At 34.4% G+C, this 23,356-nt stretch overlaps 3 protein-coding genes across 4 annotated transcripts; 2 read left to right on the forward strand and 1 right to left on the reverse strand.

Annotated features, from left to right (window-relative positions):
• Positions 1–429: 429 nt before the first annotated feature.
• On the reverse strand, positions 430–3,030 carry LOC131008433 (protein FAR-RED IMPAIRED RESPONSE 1-like). Its single transcript, XM_057935314.1, has 3 exons — positions 2,894–3,030; positions 567–1,886; positions 430–481 (listed from the first exon to the last, which is right to left on the reverse strand). Exons 1-3 carry the CDS (start codon positions 3,028–3,030, stop codon positions 430–432), a joined length of 1,509 nt encoding a protein of 502 aa, XP_057791297.1.
• Positions 3,031–8,916: 5,886 nt separating this feature from the next.
• LOC131012385 (equilibrative nucleotide transporter 3-like) lies at positions 8,917–11,469 on the forward strand. 2 transcript variants are annotated; one of them, XM_057940315.1, is made up of 9 exons: positions 8,917–9,052; positions 9,400–9,479; positions 9,569–9,673; positions 9,796–9,951; positions 10,035–10,178; positions 10,253–10,358; positions 10,430–10,608; positions 10,693–10,835; positions 10,926–11,469. In XM_057940315.1, the coding sequence occupies exons 2-9, from the start codon at positions 9,429–9,431 to the stop codon at positions 11,293–11,295; spliced, it is 1,254 nt and encodes a 417-aa protein (XP_057796298.1). In that variant the 5' UTR covers positions 8,917–9,052; positions 9,400–9,428; the 3' UTR covers positions 11,296–11,469. The 2 variants fall into 2 exon arrangements, with proteins under 2 accessions (XP_057796298.1, XP_057796299.1); XM_057940316.1 differs by lacking the exon at positions 8,917–9,052 and adding an exon at positions 9,068–9,244.
• A 4,489-nt stretch (positions 11,470–15,958) lies between these two features.
• LOC131012387 (equilibrative nucleotide transporter 3-like) lies at positions 15,959–19,445 on the forward strand. The gene is made up of 10 exons (XM_057940317.1): positions 15,959–16,039; positions 16,220–16,284; positions 16,379–16,483; positions 17,260–17,415; positions 17,500–17,643; positions 17,717–17,822; positions 18,279–18,454; positions 18,529–18,683; positions 18,754–19,012; positions 19,095–19,445. Exons 2-10 carry the CDS (start codon positions 16,237–16,239, stop codon positions 19,203–19,205), a joined length of 1,260 nt encoding a protein of 419 aa, XP_057796300.1. The 5' UTR covers positions 15,959–16,039; positions 16,220–16,236; the 3' UTR covers positions 19,206–19,445.
• Positions 19,446–23,356: the final 3,911 nt, after the last annotated feature.

The following is a 23,356-nucleotide window of genomic DNA, read 5'->3' on the forward strand; positions in this document are numbered from 1 at the left end:
TCCAATTTCTCTTACTTCATACCTAAATACAATAAGAGAAATATAATAGTAAATAAAATAAATATATATTTCACAAAAATGCTGATTAATTAATCACCAAAAAAATACAATTGAGTACAAAAACACGTTAAAAACAAATGTTTGTGCCGCCTATTCAAATAACAATTCACATACATAGAGGGTCGTAAAAATCATGCACATATTAAACTAAATAAAAACAATGCTGACAAAAAATATACAGCGTAACATTCGTCATCACATCAAAAATATATATTTAAACGGGATGGCTTTTTGTTTCATTAGTATCTAGATTTAATTTACTGCTTAGGCGTTGGAACCTTTTGTGCACAACCCCATTACAAATAGTGGGACAAAAATGTGTATACATTTTAATTATAACTTGCAGATCTCATTTTAGTTGCACATATTTTAATGGATAACTTGCCTCCCTTCATGTAAATGCTTTTTCATAAAAGAGTAACTAATGTGAGAAATAAATTTAAGCATCACAGCTATGAACTTCGGCAATTAATCACTAAATATATTTCACAAACAATTGTACATACCTCTCAATCCCGTTGAGCATGTCTGACAAGGATCGATCGACGACAGTCAAATTGCAACATACCCTCTTGTCTATTTCCTTCTGAAATAACTCGAACACATTGTTCGTGTAAACACGACCGAATTGGTCCTCCCATTCAAATCGAGTTTGCTGCGTGATGTATGTAGACTTCGACTTGAAATCAGCCTCCAACTCTTTATGCGTTTTATTTGTAATAGCAATCTTGTGTTGCTCAACAAAAGACTTCAACGTGCTTCTTGAATTGATATAGCTATCAAAAAAGGCATGCATCGATTCGCTCCTTTGTGTTGAACGCATCCCGGCCCAAAAAATATGAGTCAAATATATCGGCACCCAACTTTTTCTCACAGCATAAAGGTCTTGTAGCCAATTATTATTTTCTAACCCATATTCAACTAAGAACTCGGCCCACTTTCCTTCAAATTCACCAATGCTCAAGCTATCATATATAATGTTTTTTAAAGTCGTTGCCGCCTTGTTATATTCCTTCATCGCCTTGAACTTCTCCGGAAACTTGTATAGAATATGCCAAATACAAAAACGATGGATGGTTTCCGGCATCACCTCTTTCAAAGCATCCTTGATGCTCTCGCATTGATCCGTCAGAATGGCTGTAGGCGCCACACCTCCCATGGCATCTAACCAATTGCTAAAAAACCACTTGAACGACTCAAATTGCTCGTGTGTCAAAAGAGCACAACCTAATAGTATAGACTGATGATGATGATTAATGCCCACCACAGTTGCAAATGACATATTGTACCGGTTCACAAGATACGTTGTATCAAAATTAACAACGTCATAAAATTCTTCGTAAGCGGCTTTACTACGTGGATGAATCCACATTACGTTGCGCAACATCATGTCATCATCGATATCCATCATGTGATGAAAGGATGGATCTTTCTTTTTTAGTGTGTTGAAAAGTTTTGCAATGGCAGCTGCATCTCCATCACCGAGTCGCAATCGTCTCATTTGGTCGATGAATGTCCTGCAATCTCTATCCGAGCAACTTGTATTTCCAAGGCCACCGAATTGAAATTGTAGCCACCGAATATTCTTGCACACTGGCACACCACTGATATCTACATTCTCAAGATGTCTCTTCTGTGCATATGTTATTGTTCTATGACCAGCCATGAACTTCGACATATCCAGATCCATCTCGTGATTGTGAGCAGCGTTCACTGTGGTCACCATCCAATAATCTTCCTTGTCCTTACGTGCACAGATTTGAGCTTCACATCCGACTCTTTTTATTTTCTTCTTTGCAATAACATTTGTTCGACCACGATCACACCTTATCAAAACATAGTTTGGCCTTGAATTTCGAATTGTAACACAAAATCCTTCATCTTTCCGTAAGCCTTATAAGCCTCTACAAGGTCGTCTCTAGTCTTGAATATCATACCAATTTGAGGCCTGATTCAGCAAAATCTCCCTCTTCATCATCATGCACACTGTCAGGGTCGGATTCAGAATTTTTTGTTATGGGGGCACAAAATAGTTGTATACATAAAAAATACGTTCAAAATAATTTCTTTCTCCGCCCCATTATAAATGTCTCACTTCTCATAATGAAGTGTTCAAGTAAGCCCACTGTGGATGCTCTAATTAATTAAATTCCCTTAATCTACTTTCGCATCAAAATTGATGCCGTAGAAATCATATTCATAATGTAAGCAAAATACAAAAAATAGGCAGGTTGGCTTTCATCAAGATTTGAAATTAAACAAGGTGAGGCAGGCAACTCACATAATCTGGTTTTTTCTTTAAGCGATGAATCTCTAATTTAGCAAACATGTCCCACCATATTATTATTATTATTATTATTATTATTATTATTATTATTATTATTATTATTATTATTATTATTATTATTATTATTATTATACACATACATAACATGCATTAATATTATACAAAAGAATAAGTATCATATTTATGAAAGTAGTAGTAATTATTACTGATCCAACCACAAAGCACACACACACACATATATATATATATACATATAATATAATGATGTTGGCTAACGTCAAATTTTTGCATGCAATAATATTCAATTTAATGGATTAAGCAAGGACAAGAGAGCTTTTCCAAAATGGATAATTGTAAGTGCAGTGTAGTGTGATGACATGAACTACGTACCACTAACTCTTCATGCAGCCTTCCCCCCTCTATAAAAACCTCAACTCCCTTACCATATATCATCACGCACATTCATAAAATCGCTCATACATCAAACCCACCTCTTTATAAAACTAATTAAAAAAAGTTAAATTGTGGGGGCACATGCCCCCATACCTGGAAACGTGAATCCGTCCGCTATGCTCTCCTTCTTCGTCATCATGCACGCTGGTTCCATCACCTTCCTCCCCATACCCGTTGTTTTCATCGGCATCTTCATCTCCATCACCGTTCTCTTCGTAAACATCATACATATCTTCATCTTCATAGTCTCAGGAGTCGGCGGGACTTCACCGAAGATTCCAGTTAGAACTTTTTTTTTCTTAGCGACAGACGCCATAAATGAACGTGTGGCTTTTTCTCTAAATCTGACAGAAGAAAAACGTGTACTTTTGCAGAATTTTCAAAATCGTGTGTTTCATTTTTTTTTAATCTGTGAGAATGACACCGATTATAATGGAGAATTCAAAATCTAAAATAATGGATATATATATATATATAGAGGAGGCTGCTCCAATGAGACCCCCTAATTTTAGTGAGATCTAGGGCACGATTTGGTGCGTTTATTTTATCAATTCTATGGCTGATATTGTATCTGGAGGGAGCAGAATATTTTAAATTTTGTTATTCATCAATATATACTGCCTTGTTCATCAGTATATATTGCCTTGTTCATCAGTATATATGTCTTATTCATTACCAATTTTTTAAATTTTATTTTTCATCAGTATATACATCTTGTTCGTTAGATATACGTCTTGTTCATTAGTATTATATGTTATTCATTGTCCTCATGTTACACGAAAAATATGGGGTTTCACTGGAGCGCGCCCCTATATATATATATATATATATATATACATATATATGGTTTGGTTCAAGTGTAAACTCTATCTTATGGTGAAAACTAGATCCTATAAACAAACACTGCACATAAAATACGTGAAAAAGAGATAGTCAAATTGTGAACAATTAAATGTTCATTCAACCATCTTTGTTCATGTATTTTATGTATTACAATTGTTCACAACTTGATTATCTCTTATTCACTTATTTTATGTGTTTGTTTATAGGATTTAGTTTTCACCGCAAGATAGAGTTTACACTTGATCCTTCCACTATATATATATATATATATATATATATATATAGGGGGCCGCTCCTATGAGACCCCTTAATTTTAATGAGATCTAGGACAGGATCTGATGCGTTTATTTTATCAATCATATGACTGATATTGTATCTGGAGGGTGATTTTTTTTCGTAGGGTTCGAATCCTGAAGGGAACAGAATATTTTAAATTTTGTTATTCATCAGTATATACAGCATTGTTCATCAGTATATATGGCTCTGTTCATCAGTATATATGTCTTATTCATTACGAATTTTTTAAAATTTATTTTTCATCAGTATATACATCTTGTTCATTAGATATACGTTTTGTTCATTAGTATTATATGTCTTATTCATTGTACTCATGTTACACCAAAAATAGGGGGTCTCACTGGAGCGCGCCCCTATATATATATATATATATATATATATATATATATATATATAGGGAGAGGTTCAAATAAGAACCACTAATAAAATAAGAACGGAGAACCATTTTAAGCCATTGGATCATCAAGATCTACGGTGGATGCATCATCTTAGTGGATGGATGCAGATGCTGGGTTCGAATCCTGAAGGGAGCAAAAAATTATTTTTTTTCGGATGCATTAGTTTGTATAGCAGATGCAGTAATTTTTTTGGTTCTTATGTTCTCACGATAATTGCGGTTCTCACTATAACCGCACCCTATATATATATATATATAGGGAGAGGTTCAAATAAGAACCACTAAATAAAATTAGAACACAGAACCATTTTAAACCATTCGATCATCAAGATCTACGGTGGATGCATCATCTTGGTGGATGAATGTAGATCCTGGGTTCGAATCCTGAAGGGAGCAAAAAATTTATTATTTTCGGATGCATTAAATTTAATAGCGAATGCATTCATTTATATAGTAGATGCATTGATTTTAATGGTTCTTATGTTCTCACGATAAGTGTGGTTCTCACTATAACCGCACCCTATATATATATATATAGGGAGCAGTTATTCAATAAACCACTTTTATTTTAAGAATTGCGAACCAGCAAAAATGCATGAATTTTATGCATAACATGCATGAATAAACTGTATAAAGGTACGAATTGCGAAAAATAATTTTTTGCTACCTTTGGGATTCGAACTCAGGACCATGAATTTATCCAACAAAGTGATGAATCAACCGTAGATCTTGATGATCTAAGGGCTGAAAATGATTCTTAATTTATATTTTAAAAAGCGTTCTTATTTTAGCCTTCCCCTATATAGGGAGCAGTTATTCTGCTGAAATAAGATTTTATTAAAAAGAAAAAAAGAAATAACAACGGAAAACCGAAAACCCTTGAAAGCACAAAGCTGCAGACTAAGGGCCGAGCCTCGTTAAAACCTCATAACAGAAGAGGAAAAAGAGAACTCGTTAAGGACCAAGGTTGACAGAGCTGAGTTAGGAGGTCTCAAGGATTCCGGCCGAACCATTACCCTTAGGCCTCCCGGCTCAAAACCGATCCAAAACGAAGAGAAAAAAAAAAAAAACCAAAAAAAATTAAGCGAAGCGAGTAAAATATGGAATAGAAACATCCTCCTTGACAAAATCATTTAAACCAGCAATGGCATGAGGCCAAAAACCCTCTTCCTTAGCTTGAGAAGCCAAAAAATCCGCCGATCTGTTGCCCTCACGAAAAATGTGAGAAATGCGCCATGTGAAAGTATGGAGTTTGGAGAGAGCGAGCTGCCACCGAGGCTTGAATCTCCAAGGAACCGTTTGAGAGAGCGACTGAAGGAGCTGAACCACGTAAGAAGAATCCGACTCAAACCAAACTCTCTCCCATTTGGCTCGATGCACAGATTCAATCGCAAAAATAATAGCTAAGAGCTCTGCTTCGAACGCAACCCCCTGGCCGCCTGAGAAATGATAACAACCAAGAACGTCATTGAAGGCATTCCTAAAGACGCCCCCCGCATGAATCCTCCCTTCACGAACCGAACCATCAGTATTAATTTTAATCCAAGACGGCGGTGGAAGGTGCCAAGCAACGTAAATATAGGAGAAAGGCTTCCTGGGTTGTCCAGCGATGGAGATATTCTTAAGAATGAGAAGATCAGAACCAAGGACAAAATTGTTGGCAGCTTCACAAAGAAAAACCCGAACCTGCTTGAGAATCAAGTGGCGCGAAGGTGCTAAATTTTTGTGTATGACGTTGTTGCGGTGAGACCAGAGACTCCAGAGGAGAGAGACCACCCCAACTTTCCATAAATTGCCAACTTGTTTGCTGTTCTTCTGGTGGATAGAGAAGCGAATCATGCTGCCCACGTCCAACGGCAAAGGTTGCTCAATCAAAAACCAACGAAAGACATCCGCCCAAATAGAAGCCGAGAAGGGACAGTTCAACAGAATGTGATCCATCGTCTCTTCCGCTGCCGAGCATAAAGTGCAGCGGTTAGGCCCCTGAATACCAAAGAGGCGATTCATATCAAAGGTAGGAAGCTTGCCAACAATAGTGCGCCAGACAAAGAGAGATCGCCTAGCGGGGATAAAAGGGGCCCAAATCCAGGAGCCCCAGTCGACCTTAGGGAAATGTGGTCGAATGTGAGAAAAGGCCGAAGCAGTTGTAATGTTCCCGAAACCCGAGTGTACCCAGGATCTGTCGTCCGCCAATCCAGGAATGGGGGTAGAAATGATGTCTAGAGAAATGCGCGGGAAAGACTGTATAAAACTAGAAGTGAGGTGCCATTTATTATCAAAGTAGTAGTCTGAAATTTTCTGAGAGAAATAGGGTGTCATGAACTCCGGAATTTGAATTTTGTCGATCAGTCGATACCCGAGCCAATTATCTCTCCAAAAATAAATCGTATCTCCAGTGCCAATCGTGCAGAAGGTATCCGAAACAATCTCCCGAATCGTCCTTCTCACACCAGTCCAAATCGACGAACTCGCCCATTGGGAAGCCCAATCCATGGTCTGAGTGAGATATTTCTGACGAAGCAGCCGATATCCGAGGCTGTTCATGTTCATAATATGCCAACCCAGCCGAAACATGAAACTATTATTGATGTCAGAGAAAGATTTGACTCCAATGCCGCCATGTTCCTTCAGAGCACGAGCTCTGTTCCAACTCACAGAAAAAGAAGGTTTCTTCAGAGTACTTCCGGTCCAGATGAATGCTTTACAAGCTCTGTCAAGGGCAAGCAGAAGTTTCGCTGGCCATTTATAAACAAGCATGCTATGTACCGCAGCACTGTTGATAACAGAAGAAACTAAGCAGAGCCTGCCCGCCATAGAGAGTTGACCACCTTGCCACCTCGGGAAATGGGTTAGAATCCGATCATAGATAGGTCGAAGCTTAGCCGAAGAAGGTCGACCCGAGAAAATAGGCACTCCCAAGTATGTGAAAGGGATGGACCCAATGTTGAAGTCCAAAGTCCGTTGAAGCCGAGAACGTCGCCCAGGAGACACCCCTTTCCCGAAGTAAATAGTAGACTTCTGCTTGTTGCAGTATTGACCAGAGACCGTGGCATATAGCTGAAGAATTGAGTCTATCATAATGCAGTTGCGCTTTGAGGCTTGACAGAACAGGAGGACATCGTCAGCGTAAAGCAGATGAGAAGGGAAACTCAAAGATCTCGAGAAACGCATGCCGGCGATTAAACCCCGATTAGCAGCATCCAGAAAAATACGGCTAAGAACATCTTCCGCCAAGGCAAAAAGAATGGGAGACAAGGGATCTCCTTGTCTTACCCCCCTGCCGCATTCGAAATAGCCATAGAGAGCACCATTGAACCGAATAGAGATGCGAGCCGAGCTGAGAATAGTTTTGATCCAAGAGCAGAAAATATTGGGGAAGCCGAACTCTTGAAGTACGAACAGAAGAAAATCCCATCTAAGCGTATCAAAGGCCTTATGAATGTCGACTTTAAGAGCCATGTTTTTTCCGTGAACAGACCTCTCCATGCAGTTCGCCCCTTCCGAGGCAAGAGTGATACATTCATGAATAGAACGTCCCAAAATAAAGCCAAACTGATTGTTGGAGACGATGGTGGCAGCAACAGCATTTAGTCGGATCGCCAGAATCTTGGCAATAACTTTGAAAAAGAAATTGCCTAGAACGATGGGCCGATAATCAGAGATAACCTTGGCATCAACTTTTTTGGGAAGAAGGCTGAGAGTATTGGAATTGAGACCCGAAGGGAGATAATGATGAGTGAAGAATCTTCTGATGGCGGAAGTGAAATCATGCTCAATAATGTCCCAGGCGGAACGATAGGGAGCAGTTATTCAATAAACCACTTTTATTTTAAGAATTGCGAACCAGCAAAAATGCATGAATTTTATGCATAACATGCATGAATAAACTGTATAAAGGTACGAATTGCGAAAAATAATTTTTTTTGCTACCTTTGGGATTCGAACTCAAGACCATGAATTTATCCAACAAAGTGATGAATCAACCGTAGATCTTGATGATCTAAGGGCTGAAAATGATTCTTAATTTATATTTTAAAAAGCGTTCTTATTTTAGCCTTCCCCTATATAGGGAGCAGTTATTCAATAAACCACTTTTATTTTAAGAATTGCGAACCAGCAAAAATGCATGAATTTTATGCATAACATGCATGAATAAACTGTATAAAGGTACGAATTGCGAAAAATAATTTTTTGCTACCTTTGGGATTCGAACTCAGGACCATGAATTTATCCAACAAAGTGATGAATCAACCGTAGATCTTGATGATCTAAGGGCTGAAAATGATTCTTAATTTATATTTTAAAAAGCGTTCTTATTTTAGCCTTCCCCTATATAGGGAGCAGTAAAAATTATGTAGTCTAGTGGTAAGAAAGAGCGGTAAAAAAATTGACTTTATTAACTGCGCTATGTAGTCTAGTGGTAAGAAAGAGCGGTAAAAAAATTGACTTTATTATACTAAAAAAATTGACTTTATATCATATTTATCTCTTGATGATTATATAAATCTTGTTTCTCATATGCAATAAATGATTTCTTATTCCTGCTGACACGATCTAATTTTTAACGAAAAGATTTATACTTTTACTTTTCCTTTTTCTAAGAGGAGATTGCGATTCACTTGGACTCTACTTGACGTCCCGTTTTCAATAAATCTTCTTATACACCAAGCTTCAGATTTATTTATCTGCAGTCGAAATCACTCCTTTATTTCTCGGTGAGATTTCTGTCTCTTCATCTTCTCCTTTAATTTTCCTCTCCCCTTTCATCAATATCTATATTTTATGAAATTGTAGTTAATAAGATGCTGTATTTGGCCTCCAACATATAATTAATTTGACATTGTCAGTATCGAGCTTTTTTTTTTCTTCTTCCCGGAGCCCTTAAACGAAATTGTTCTACTTAATTTGTTAGTCAAAGCATCCCATTTTTTATCTTGAATAGTCAAATCTGATTATATCTCAATTTCCACCTACATAATGTATGCATGCAGATATGCATATGTGTATGTTTATATATATCTGAGTTTTCTTTGTGATTAATGCTTCTATATATTGTATGCAGATAGATTTCAGTCTCGGTAGAGTGGAGCCATGACTAACGATGGTGATCCTACCGATGCCTCAATTCCCACTAGGATTGAGGTTTGTGTCGATTTTTTCGATTGCATTATTGTTTGTACACAACTACTATTTAATTTGTGTTGTTGATGCATTTTTTGATCAAAATATAGGGGAGATTCAAGGCCATTGTCATATGTTGGTTTCTTGGATTAGGCAATCTTGTGGCGTGGAATAGCATGCTCACTATCTCCGATTATTACTATCAAGTGTTCCCGGTGAGTGATCAATTCATTTTAGTATTTTTTTTGCTAAATTTATGCGATTTTGATACTTGATTAATTAGTGTGAATGCATGATGTTCTAAGTCATAAAACGCACATGTTCAATTTGTTTGCAGACTTACCATCCGTCGAGGGTACTTACCCTAGTCTACCAACCTTTTTCATTTGGAACCATGATATTACTTGCTTACTACGAGGCCAAGATTAATACAAGGATGCGAATCTTGTTTGGATACACCCTTTTCTCTTTATGCACACTTGCCCTTCTACTCGTAAGTTCATCTCCTTTAATTTGTTCATAATTAATTTCCTTAAACGGCCTTCTTAATTCTAAGCTCTACTCGATCATTATCAGGTTGATATAGGAACCTCAGGGAAAGGAGGGATTGCAAATTACATTGGAATCTGTGTTCTCGTTGGTGGTTTTGGATTAGCAGATGCTTTCACCCAAGGAGGGATTGTTGGAGATTTATCTTTCATGGAACCTATCTTTCTACAGGTGAACTCATTCTACCATTAATTTTTAGCCTATTTGAAGTTAATTTAGAGGCGTTGGTGGTTTTGTCCAAACAGTCATTCTTTGGTGGTTTGGCTGCGTCCGGAGCCCTCACCTCCGGCTTGAGACTCGTCACAAAATGGGCTTTCGACAAAGCTGATGATGGCCTTCGTAAGGGTGTTAGTAAGTCACTCCTCATCTCACTACATTTTGGCTTATGCATCTACTTAATTTTGGGGTGCATGGTTTTGCAGTTTTGTTCCTGTCGATCTCAACGTTGTTTGAGTTCGTTTGCGTGTTCCTATATGCATACGTGTTTGGGAGAATACCAATAGTGAAGCACTTCCGCAGGAAGGCAGCTTCCGAGGGCTCCAAAACCGTTGCATCGGATCTTGCTGCTGCCGGGATCCATACCTCATACGATGATGGCACTGTAAGCTACTGATTCGAACTCTTAATTTAATTATAGTAACATATTTGTGTAGTATATATATTTGGACTCTTATTATTATTGCAGGTTGTTGATCGGTTAAGCAACATGACATTGATACGCCAGAATGTTGATCTTGCCTTGGACCTTTGGCTGATATATGCACTCACATTATCAATCATCCCCGGCTTCCTATTCGAGAACACCGGCCATCACCAACTCGGCTCTTGGTAATTAAGTTATATACCATAATGATCGATGTAACAAAAATATATGGAAATCAAAATGAGTTGGATTATATATATATATATGTAATGTAGGTACTCGGTTGTGCTGATGGCACACTTCAACTTGTGGGATCTTATTGGAAGATATGTCCCCCTTGGTGGGTGCCTAAGATTGGAGTCGCGAAAGGGTCTGATGATGGCGTGCCTGTCGCGTTTGTTGCTGGTTCCTTGCTTCTACTTCACGGCCAGGTATGGAGAGCAAGGATGGATGATCGTGCTGGTCTCGTTTCTAGGGCTCACCAACGGCTATCTCACGGTGTGTGCACTCGCTGTCGGGCCTAAGGGCTATAAGGCACCGGAGCAGAACGCGTTGGGTAATCTCTTGGTTGTGTTTCTCATCGCTGGTATATTTTCGGGCGTTGTTCTCGACTGGCTGTGGCTCATCAACAATGGATCCTTTTGATTCAACCACACCTCATTTGCACTAACACAACTTAGGAACTACTTGTTGGTTTTTCTTTATTGTCTTGCTCTTATTATTATTTAATTTCATTTTCTTGTATATAATAGTTTCATCATATGAAATGACGATTTTGGAATTAAACGTTAATCGTCTTGATAGCATATGGAATGTCAATTCTTCTAGTACAAATTTACAATGTTTAAATATACTCTTAATTAATTTCATTTGATGTATACGATTAGAGATGTATTGAATCAAAATTTGTTTGTTGTAATTAACTTGTAAGTGAAGAGATCAAGTATAAGCATAGGCTCATTGATTAATAGGTACAATCATATGTTTATTAGTATATCCAACAGATATGACATACTCCCTCCGTCCCTCAAAGAACTTCTTAATTGGGGACGACACGGATTTTAAAGGAAAAGTTATTAGATATATGAAAGTGGTGAAAAAGTGCTATAATTATTATTGGAAGTTGTGAAAACGTGTTATAATTAGTATTAAGAATAGTGAAAAGTGAAAAATAAAAATAAATAAAATATTATTAGCAGTGGGATAGTTTCCTAAAATGGAAAGAAAAAAAGCGGAAGTTATTTGGGGGACGTCCTAAAAAGCAAAAAGAAGAAGTTATTTGAGGATGTAGACAATACATGGTACAATAAATGATCCGACCGGATGACCTCTAATAGTGTTTCACGGAAGAAATATTTTGGAAGTTCTTATATATATATATATATATATATATATATATATATATATATATGGTGTGGTTCTAGAGAGAACTACATTATTTGTGAGAACGGGAGAACCATCAAATCTAATGCATCCACTGTAAAAATTAATGCATTCGCTGTTAAAATTAATGCACTAAAAAAATAAAAATAAAATGATCCCTTCAGGATTCGAACCCAGGATCTGCATTCATCCAACAAGATGATGCATCTACCGTAGATCTTGATGATCGAATGGCTGAAAATGGTTCTCCGGTCTTCTTTTATTTATGGTTCTTTCTTGAACCTCTCCCTATATATATATATATATATATATATATATATATATATATATATATAACATAAGTAAATAAATTTAAAGATCGTGCGATCGAGGACTCGAACCCAGGACCTCAGGTCTTGGGCATTAACCTCAGGTCTAGAGTTTTGGGCAGTGTCATGTACGAGATATTAGTTGATGTGTTATTTATAGGTTGAGGGTCTGCCTAACCCCTCACTTCTATGGGTGTTTCTTTAAAAATAAAAATTAAAAAATCCTAATACCGCTAGACCAACACGCGCACACAATTGAAAATCTAAGGTTAATTTCAGGAATAATGTTAATGCACATAATATGTATCCATATGTATATATATATATATATATATATATATATATTAATTATTTTATTTTTATACGATTTAAGAATTAGTATTAAGTTTTTAATTATGATTTATTAAATTATTTACCTAAGTTTTTAATAAGATTAGCGAATCATTCCATATTCAAATCATTCGAAATCTTTTTTATATTAGTTAAAGATTTTTTTCATTATTTAATCAAATATTGAATTCAAATTCAAGAAATCATATCACAATAGAATGATGTTTGACCAACGAAACAAAAGAATTTCATCGCTGAGCTCCCAAAATTGGACTTCTCGAGGTCCAATATTAATTAACTAAGATGTAGTATTTTTTTTTTTGTACTTTATTTTTCTTTTCATAACATCAAATTTTATTATTCTGAAGTCTTCCTTATTTTTTTAAAATTTTTTAATATTCAGCTCAAATATATTCAATTAAAATTAAAAATTTTATTATATTTATAAATATGATAAATGAGTTAGTATCAATTTATATACATGTAGAAATATAAATTATTTATCGTGCATTGCAGATGGTGCAAATGCTAGTTATTTTGTTACTTGTGGGCAATTTAATTTCAATTTATTATGTTTTTCTCTTTATTTCACACTTTTGTTTCGTTATTTTTGTGTAATTTTCTTCGAGATAAAATATGCAATATGCAATTATGTATCTTAAATTTTAATTATGATTGAAAAAATATATATATGTATATTAAATAAAAAATTTAGATCATGAAAAACCTTTAATTTGATATATGAAAGATATAAATCAATTTAAACTGGCAAGTTATGATCGTTTTAAATTTCTATATATTAAATATTTTTTTGTGTTTATTTTAGTTTATTTAATTAATTTTCTTGAAGTTTGAGATTATTGACACACCTAAACATCTTTTAACATTTTGTTCTTTTTTTCTTCGTTATTTTCTTATTTATGACATTTTGATTTTTTATATTATGTAGTTCTATTTATTTTAAATTGATTTTTTTAACAAGATACAATGTCACTATTATAAGAATATAATATAACTTATATAAAAAGAAAAGTATAAAGTTGTCACATTACAAAAGAATATTTGTGAATGTTTTTAAGATAATAATACATGTATCTATTTTTGTCTAATTGATTAATCATTTATCAAATTAATAAATATTCAAATAATTATAAGTTAATAAGTGAAAAAAATTAATTACAAGAAAATAAATAAAAATATAAAATAGGAAGGAATAGTTAAAACGGTTTGAATAATATCATGCGGTAGCTACGTTATCTAATTATTTCATAAATGTATATGTTATAATGTTAATGAAAAAATCATAATAAATTAGTAAAATTTAAAGGGTTAATTGCATCAAAATACCCGACCTTTCCCAAAATTTGGTTTTTTGACAAACTTTTTAATTGTAGCAAAAATTTTAGCTACGTTTCAATTTATTGCAATGTCCGTCCCGCGTATATTTCCGGCCAAATCCATTCATTTCCGGCCAATTTATTTTAGCTACGTTTCAATTTATTGCAATGGATTTGAGACGACAATGTTTCATTACCCGGCACGACATGCCACCTAAAGCTTTACGGAGGTCCACCTCAGCATGGATTTGGTCGGAAATATACGCGGGACGGAGATTGCAATAAATTAAAACGTAGCTAAAATTTTTGCTACAATTAAAAAGTTTGTCAAAAAATCAAATTTTGGGAAAATGTCAGGTATTTTGATGCAATTAACCCAAATTTAAATAAAAATTAAAAAAAATTATAAATGTATGACTATAATTGTGGGAACAATGTCATATGTTGATCGATCATAAAAATTTACTATAGGACAATATTTTGTAAATTAGTTAACTCGAAATAAAAAATAAAAAATAAAAAATAAAAAGAAATAACTATAATTGCCAAAATAATATCATACATTAATCACATTAATTGAGTACTCAATGATATAATGTATTAAGATTATATAAAGTTAATAGTGGTCATAATTATGATACATATTCCTAGGTGGAATACAAAATCAATTAAATTTGTATAATATTTTTGAAATTTTAATTTATAAAAAATTGTGCGTTTTGTATCAAACAAGATAGTAAGGTGTTATAAGTATATTATATATTCTAATTACACATACTAAACTAGCCCTTATTAATATATCTACTCAATTATACCAGAAGTGTGTTCATTATTTATAGCACAAACGTGCAAATGTTTATTATAAGTATGTGTATAGATTTTCTATCTATATTCATGAATAAATATTATTTTCAACTCATACTATTAATTATATTTTGAAGTATGAAATGTGTATTTTTTGTTTATACGACCTTTCCATTTTATGTCAATTATATCTTCAATTTTTTTTACTTTGAAGATTAACGTGACTTGTCGAATGCCACAATGTATTTAAAGTTCTTTTTTTTTTTAACTTGCATGACACAAAGTATCACAAAGTGACATAAAACGATATCGCTTTGTCCCTTACAATTTTCAAAATGAATTTTGTAAAATCCAAGCTGAACTTCTTAAAATTAATAGGACAACGTTGTTTTGTGTTATGTAAGTTAAAAAAAATCTAAATGCATCGGATCAGGCTAGTCACATCAATTTTCCTTAACCAGAAAATAAATAAAGGGTATATTTAAAAAAAATTAATGCTATATATATTCAATAATTTAAGATGTAGATAATATGAAAATAATTTCATTTATACATTAATCAGTTATCCATTAGCAAACAAACATATCCATGAATTCATGAACAAACGTGCAAATCTATAATGCTATAGAGTTCGATTAATTTTCTAGGCACAATATATACTGGATCTATGTTGCACATAAAATATCAAATTGGAGATTCATCGAATGAAGTGGCGGTATATGCATATATGAACATGTGATCAAGGGGAGAGGTTCAAATAAGAACCACTAAATAAAATTAGAACATAGAACCATTTTAAATCATTCGATCATCAAGATCTACGGTGGATGCATCATCTTGGTGGATGAATGTAGATCCTGTGTTCGAATCCTGAAGGGAGCAAAAAATTTATTATTTTTTGATGCATTAAATTTAATAGCGAATGCATTAATTTATATAGTAGATGCATTGATTTTAATGGTTCTTATGTGATAAGTGGGGTTCTCACTATAACCGCACCCTATGATCAAGATTGATTCACATATATTTAGGATTTTTTTTTTTTATTCACATATAGCTTATCATATAATAAGGTATGATTATCATGAATCGGTCGAAACGAAATGTACTAAAATTAGAAGGTCCATTTAGACGGTGGACAAAATTACCTGAACAGATGGCATGTATATAAATATATTGTTTTATGAGTATCCACGTTTTCTAGGATGCAACAATCTCATCTTTCATGTATGAATCCACAGTGTTCTTATATATGTTTAATCCCAGTTTTTACATCTCAGTTTCTTTCATTACTATGCTTAGTGATTGCATATACATATTTATGTATACATGATGCATGTGTACATATCTCAATTTTCTCTGTGATTAATGCTTCTATCACTATATCTGCATGTGTGTCGATCTCAGTTTCGTAGAGGAGAACCATGACTCATATTGATTCAAGCGCGGTCCAAATTCCCACTAGGGTTGAGGTTTGTGTCAATTTTTTATTTTCTTGCAAGAAATGTAGAAACTATTTTTTTGTTTTTGATGATTTTTTTTTGTTTTGGGTTGATTTGAATTCAGGGCAAATTTAAGGCCTCTGTCGTATGTTGGTTTCTTGGATTAGGCGGTCTTGTCGCATGGAATAGTATGTTAACAATTCAAGATTATTACTATGAGTTGTTCCCAGTGAGTATGATTTTTTTTTTCCTTTTTTTTTTGCCCATTTCTTGATATTGATTTTTGCCTTAATTATTTACTTTTTATTCATAGGTTTGTTATGGTTTTATGAACTACAAATAAAGATATTTGGAGCAGTAATTTGATTAATTATTGAAGTAGCTGGTTTCTTCTCATTTTGCAGTTATTTTGGCGCAGATTATGAGTGTATAATTCTGATAAGGATAATGAGTTTTTAGCAATTTTTGATTTTGCACATGAAGATTAAAACTTGTTCCAAAATGCACTAACTTTACTTCTTCTTCTTTTTTTCACATGAACTTTTAAAGTTCAGAATACACGAACTTTAACTAGTTTTTTGGATTTTGTCACAAATCCCCAATTGAAACCAACACTACAGCCACATGGAAAATAAAAAATTGTTATTCTGGATTTGAGGTTTGCGAGAAAATTCAAAATACTTAATGAATTCCATGTTTTGTTTCAAGCTGGGATCTGTGAGAAAATCTAGAAAAAAGAAGTAAAGTGTATTTTAGGACAAATTTTAAAGTTCATGTGCAAAACAGAATAAAAAGAATAAAGTTCATATATTCTAAGACGAGCTTTAAAGTTCATCTGCAAAACCCAAAACGGCCCAAAGTTCATGTGCATTGAAGCATTAACACATTTTGATGAGACATTTTGCTTCCTAGTTTGTTATTTCTTCTTGCTAGAAAAGCTGATGAAAATCTTCCAACATTAGTATTGATTTTCTTAGTGATGAACTGAGTATCTTTGATCTGCAGCGCTATCATCCCTCTAGGGTGCTTACCTTAGTTTATCAGCCATTTGCATTTGGAACGATGGTAGTACTTGCTTACTACGAGGCGACGACGGATACAAGGAGGCGAATCTTGTATGGATACATCATTTTCTTCTTAAGCACATTAGGACTTATACTGGTGAGTTGTGCACTTAACCATCATGTTTTATTCTTAACTTCTGGTTGATTGTTGTCCTTACACGAAACATCTCCTTTACTATAGATAGATTTAGGAACGTTAGGGAGAGGAGGGATCGGGGATTATATCGGGATATGTGTTTTCGTTGCTGCTTTTGGAGTAGCAGATGCCTGTGTCCAAGGAGGGATGGTTGGAGATTTGTCTTTCATGCATCCTGACTTCGTGCAGGTAATGAAGCCGTTCGTTTAACTGTTTTCGATTCTTGGCTCTTTGAGTTAACATGTGTGCTTGTTTCAAACAGTCATTCTTTGCTGGTTTGGCTGCTTCTGGAGCCCTAACATCTGGCTTGAGGCTAGTTACAAAAGCGGTTTTTGACAAAAGTGATCATGGTCTTCGTAAGGGTGTTAGTAAGTTGATCATCTCTTTCTCTCATATTATCTCACTAGCTATCCAAAATTTGTGATATCACCTCTTATTCTTGCTTTTATAAGTAAATCCTGCAACAATTCACTGAGCTTGTTATCTAGGAATTCACAACTGTTGTAGACTTATAGATTGTCATATAATTGCAAGCTTGAAACTTATCAAGATTTTGCCTTGATTTACTTTGAGAAGATGACATAATCTGAGTCATAGATATCGACTCTTGTTCATGTTTTCTAAGCAAATCATATAACAATAATATGAAATTTGTTGTTTTGGAATAGTTTTTTTTCTTCTTTTTCTTAAAAACAAAAGTTGTTTGGGAATAGTTAGATGCTCATATTTAAATGTAATCAAGATTTTGATATTGTTTTCGTTTACAGTTACTGTTAGAAGATGACACGATTTGCTTACTTTCTATGTTGTGTGATTTTATGCAGTTCTATTCCTCTCTCTCTCAACATTGTTTGAATTTGTTTGCATATTCCTATATGCATACGTCTTTGGGAAACTTCCGATTGTGAAGCACTTCCGTAAGAAGGCAGCTTTGGAAGGTTCCAAAACAGTTACATCTGATCTTGCTGCTGCTGGGATCCATACCGAATATAATGAAAAAGTAAAACTATATATGTTATAAGACTAATTCATAATATTGAATCTATATTCCAATACTTAAACCTATTATTGCAGATTACTGATGCTAAACACGAGCGCTTAAGCAACAAGGAGTTGTTACTTGAGAATAGAGATCATGCCTTCAACCTCTGGTTTATATACGCACTTACATTATCAATCTTCCCTGGATTCTTATACGAAAACACCGGTGAACACCAACTAGGCTCTTGGTAAGTCACCATTCAATTTTATTTTATTTTCAATAATTCAGTAATCAAAATTGTGTGCTTCATATGCAAGGTATGCTGTTGTCCTGGTGGCATGCTACAATGTTTGGGATCTGATTGGAAGATACGTCCCTCTCGTTGAATCCATCAGATTGGAATCTCGAAAGGGTCTCATCGTTGCATGTGTGTCGCGTATTCTGCTCATTCCTTGCTTCTATTTCACTGCCAAGTATGGAGACCAAGGATGGATGATCATGCTAGTCTCGATTCTGGGACTAACAAATGGCTATCTCACAGTTTGTGTACTCACGGTTGCTCCGAGGGGCTATACGGTGAGTTTTGAAACTATTCATCACGTTTAGTTTGTGTATTTGAATGATTATACGATCAAACAAAGTTAATCAATGATTGTAGGCACCGGAGCAGAACGCGTTGGGTAATCTGCTAGTTGTATTTCTTCTTGGTGGTATATTTGCAGGCGTCGTTCTCGACTGGTTGTGGCTTATCAACAACGCGTCGTTTTGAGGAACGACGACGTCGTTTGCTCATTTACAGTGGGGAGCTACTGGTTTTATTTCTTCTTTTTCCTGGAAGTGGATACAAATAATTGGTGTTTCTTCTTTTTATGCAATTTCAGGGGGATAGAATCCAGTTTTCATGATTTCGGAAACAAAAGTTAATAATTGTAATGCAAAGAAAATTGAGTGGGACTCAGAGATTGCGAAGCCAGTATTGCCCAAAGAAATAAATAAAAGTTTGGTCTCATTTTATTTTATTGATGCATAAAAGAAGGTATGAATTGAATGATATTCAGTTGGCCATAATTAAGGCGATATGATATATGAATTGACTTGCACCGATCTATAGAGAAAACCATTCAATTAAACTGGAAATATATCCTTGTGTTTTTCCACAAATGCCTAACGCCAAAAAAGGAGTTAATTGAGAATTAAACGCCAACCTTTTAATTAGCATTTTTGCAAAGTCAAGCTCAACTTTTAAGGGGGCAAGGATAATATCCCAACCTTCTAATTTGCAGTAAATTCGGATTTTTTTTTTTAAGTTTTAAATAAAATTTAAATTTGAGTAGATATTTATACAATATTGAACTTAAAAATGGTTAGGTTTTTGAAATTAATTGTCTAGATAGGTTGTCCAAAAGCAATTATCTGAGAGTTTGCATGGCGTGGTCAGGGGTGGGAGATTGCCAGTTGACCTCCCTGGAATTTTCCAAAAGAGTAAGAGTATTTTTGTAATTTTATAAATACGTAATAAAAATATAGAAAAATATAGGTTTTATTTCCACCATTATCAAGTTGAGCGGTTTTACAATGTGATTAACATACAAATTTTAGAGGTGAATCAAAATTTTGATGAAATTAATTCAAAATTAATTTTATGCATGGCGTTGTAAAATTTTATCCGTCTGAATTTTCTAGAGTTGCTTTGTATGAACCTGAAAAATGATTGCTTAGTACATTACATCGAAAATGCGATATTTGAATTTTTTTTTCTTCAGTAAATGTATTCGCAAATATTAATAATGGAGCTATTATGCAGAACATGAAAAATAAGAGAGAAATATTGTGATTTCTAAAACAATCATGCTTATTTTATTTTTTCGATTTGTTATCCAACTTTAATGACATTCAATTTTGTTAATGATTATTATTTATTTTTAGTTTAAATTGGAGTAATTTTTTACTTTTATTTAATTAATAATTTTATTGAAAAAAATTGGACCCTCTGAATTGAAAGTTTGACTCTGCCACTGATGACATTTGTTTTAGTTGCAATTTTAGATATCCGACGACGAAGGTCAATCCATATTATGGCTTCAAATTAAAGCCCCATGGAGAAAGAAAAAAATGTGAGAACTATTGAGAACATTAAGAACAAATTAAGAATAAATTATGGATTCATGTATTTTTACTCGAATTTTTAAATTAGTGAGAATATCGCGAAATTTTATAAAGTTTTTAAATTTTACGACAATTAACCCTTAATTATAAATACACAATTGAATAAATCGTGCATATAATACTATTAATGACTCAACTCTTTATTTTAATTCTACTATTGAGATGAAAATGACTAATTAGCAGGTACTCATACTCTATTATTGATGTTTATTTTGCAATGTTAGAATTTTATTGATATATAAATAATTATTATAACAATTTATATTTAACCATTTAGATGTATTATGAATGCGTTGGGTAATTGGCAAGTTACTGTATGGATTTGTGATGAAAATGGATATTAAAATTAATTTTTAGTTGAGTTTGAGAGGAATTGATTATATAAATTCTAAATATATCATAACACTTAATCGACATGTTTATGTGGACTTTTTTTAATGGGGTATTGGCTGTAAATACTCAAACTTTTTTCATTTTCTAGTTTTGCACCCCAACTTTAAAATCTAACCATAAATATATGAATTTTGAATTCTTTTTTATTTTGCACCGACAAATTTTTACTTCCAATTGTTGTTGACATGGCAGTTGAATTGATATCTCAAACCTTATAATTGAATTATTTGGTATTGGGTGAGCTGCAGCAAAATAATTTTGACAAATGAGGGGAGGGAGGAAGTCGGTGGCTCATGGCTGTGAGCGGCGTCAGAATATGAGAGAGAGGGAGAACTGAGAGACGAGAGATGAGAGAGGAGAGAAAGAACGAAGGGAGAGGTGGAGACGCCGCCTCCGACGACGGCACCGCTGTCGAGCCGGCGGCAGCAGGAGCGCCGAGAGAGAGGGTGGGCGGTGGTGGGTGTGTTGTGTGTGTGAGGTGTGTGTGTGAGGTGTGTGTGTTGTGGTCATGCCACATAGATTTAAAACAAAAATTAATATGCCACATGAGTTTTTATTTCGCATGAATTCAAATTATGTTAAAATTAAGATTAAATTTAAAATTGATGTATTTTTTGACCAAATTTTTAAGTCATATTATAAACCAGAAAATTAGCAAACTATGAGTATTTTCTGGCAATAACTCCAAACCCAAACCTCATTATACACTAATATTATTTTAGACCAAATAATTCGATATAACTTGTTATGATCCCATCGTACCTCTGATCTATATAACAAAAATGGACGTTGAAAACGTTAGGTTACATTTTTTTTTTTTTTGAGAAGTCAAGAAAAATTTATTAAAACCAAAAGAGTACAAGAAGTACTCAAGTTCAATCACACGATACACAACACGGCACAACCAAAAGGCACCGCCACAATAAGAGAAACAACACTATGAGAAGCATGAGCAGGGATCAAGTATCCAGTCATGCAAGGAGAAGCAAAAGCGCTCATATCTAGCCTTCATCCATTTCCATGTAAACGGGAAGATCTCCTCCACAGCTTTACCAACATCTGAGGTTTCATTCTTGAAGATGCTCGCATCCCTAACTTTCCACACTGTCCAACACACACATTGCCAAATGCAGTTGTAAAACAACTTGCTGGTTTTGTTCTTGCCCAAGCTGATGAATTCGAAGAAGTGATCAAGAATGGAGAATGGAGAATGTAGATAAGTAGGGAACCTGTAGCTAGGGTTGTAAACGAATCGAATAATTTTGCTCGATTCGAGATTCGATTCGAAATTGACCGATTCGTATTCGAAATTATTCGATTCGTATTCGATAACAAATATTCGATTCGATTCGATTATTATTCAAATACGTATATAAAAATATGATATTCGATTCGATATATATATATATATATATATATAATATAAATATTTTAATTATAATTATATATATATATATAATATAAATATAATATTTTAATTATAATTATTTATATATATATATATATATATATAATATTCTGATCCTAATTGTATATATATATATATAGAATATTAACATTTTAATTATATTTTTTGTAGAATTTAATTTTTTAACCCTCTTTTCTAAAAAAATAGTAAAAAAAACTATTCTAACCCTAAGTTTCTACCTATCCGCGGCGCGCCCCCATTCCCAAAATTTGAAACCATTTCAATTTCCAAGCTTCCAGTTCCAGCGGCGCTTCTTCTCCTCTTCTCCACGCACGCCGCGCCGTCTGTTGCTGCCGTCAACGTCTGCCAGGCTCGTCGCACGCCGCCGGTCGCCCTCCGTCTGCTGCTGCCCTGTTGTGTGCACCATGCCGCCCTCTCCGTCTGCACCTTTCGCGTTTGGCCTTTCCGTCTGCTGCTGCCCCGCCGTCTGCACCCGCCGCCCTCTCCGTCTGCACCTCTAGCGTCGCCTTCTCCGTCAGCCTCTCCGTCTGCTGCTGCCGAGTTATGTACGGGAGTTTATGTGAGTTATATACAACTACTTTTGTGTTTGGTAGAATGTGTTTACGCTAATTGTTGTTTGGTGGCATCTGCTAAAATAGAGACTATTTTGTTAGAAATCTGTTTATTAAATCATGTGAGCATCTGTTTATTGAATCATGTTTATTAAATCATGTGAGCATATTTTGTGAATCATGTCAGCATGTGAGCATATTTTGTTAGAATTTTGTTAGAAATCTGTTTATTGAATCTGTGACCATGCTAGAATCACACGCCTCATCTACTACTTAAGTTTGAATAATTGTTGGTCTGAAGTTTGGCCTCATCTACTGTCACTTGTGATTTTATGAAGATATTGATACTTGTGATTATATTTTGTTAGAAATTATGAAGAT

This window comes from Salvia miltiorrhiza, chromosome 2 (assembly GCF_028751815.1).
Source record: "Salvia miltiorrhiza cultivar Shanhuang (shh) chromosome 2, IMPLAD_Smil_shh, whole genome shotgun sequence".
Lineage (NCBI taxonomy): Eukaryota > Viridiplantae > Streptophyta > Magnoliopsida > Lamiales > Lamiaceae > Salvia > Salvia miltiorrhiza.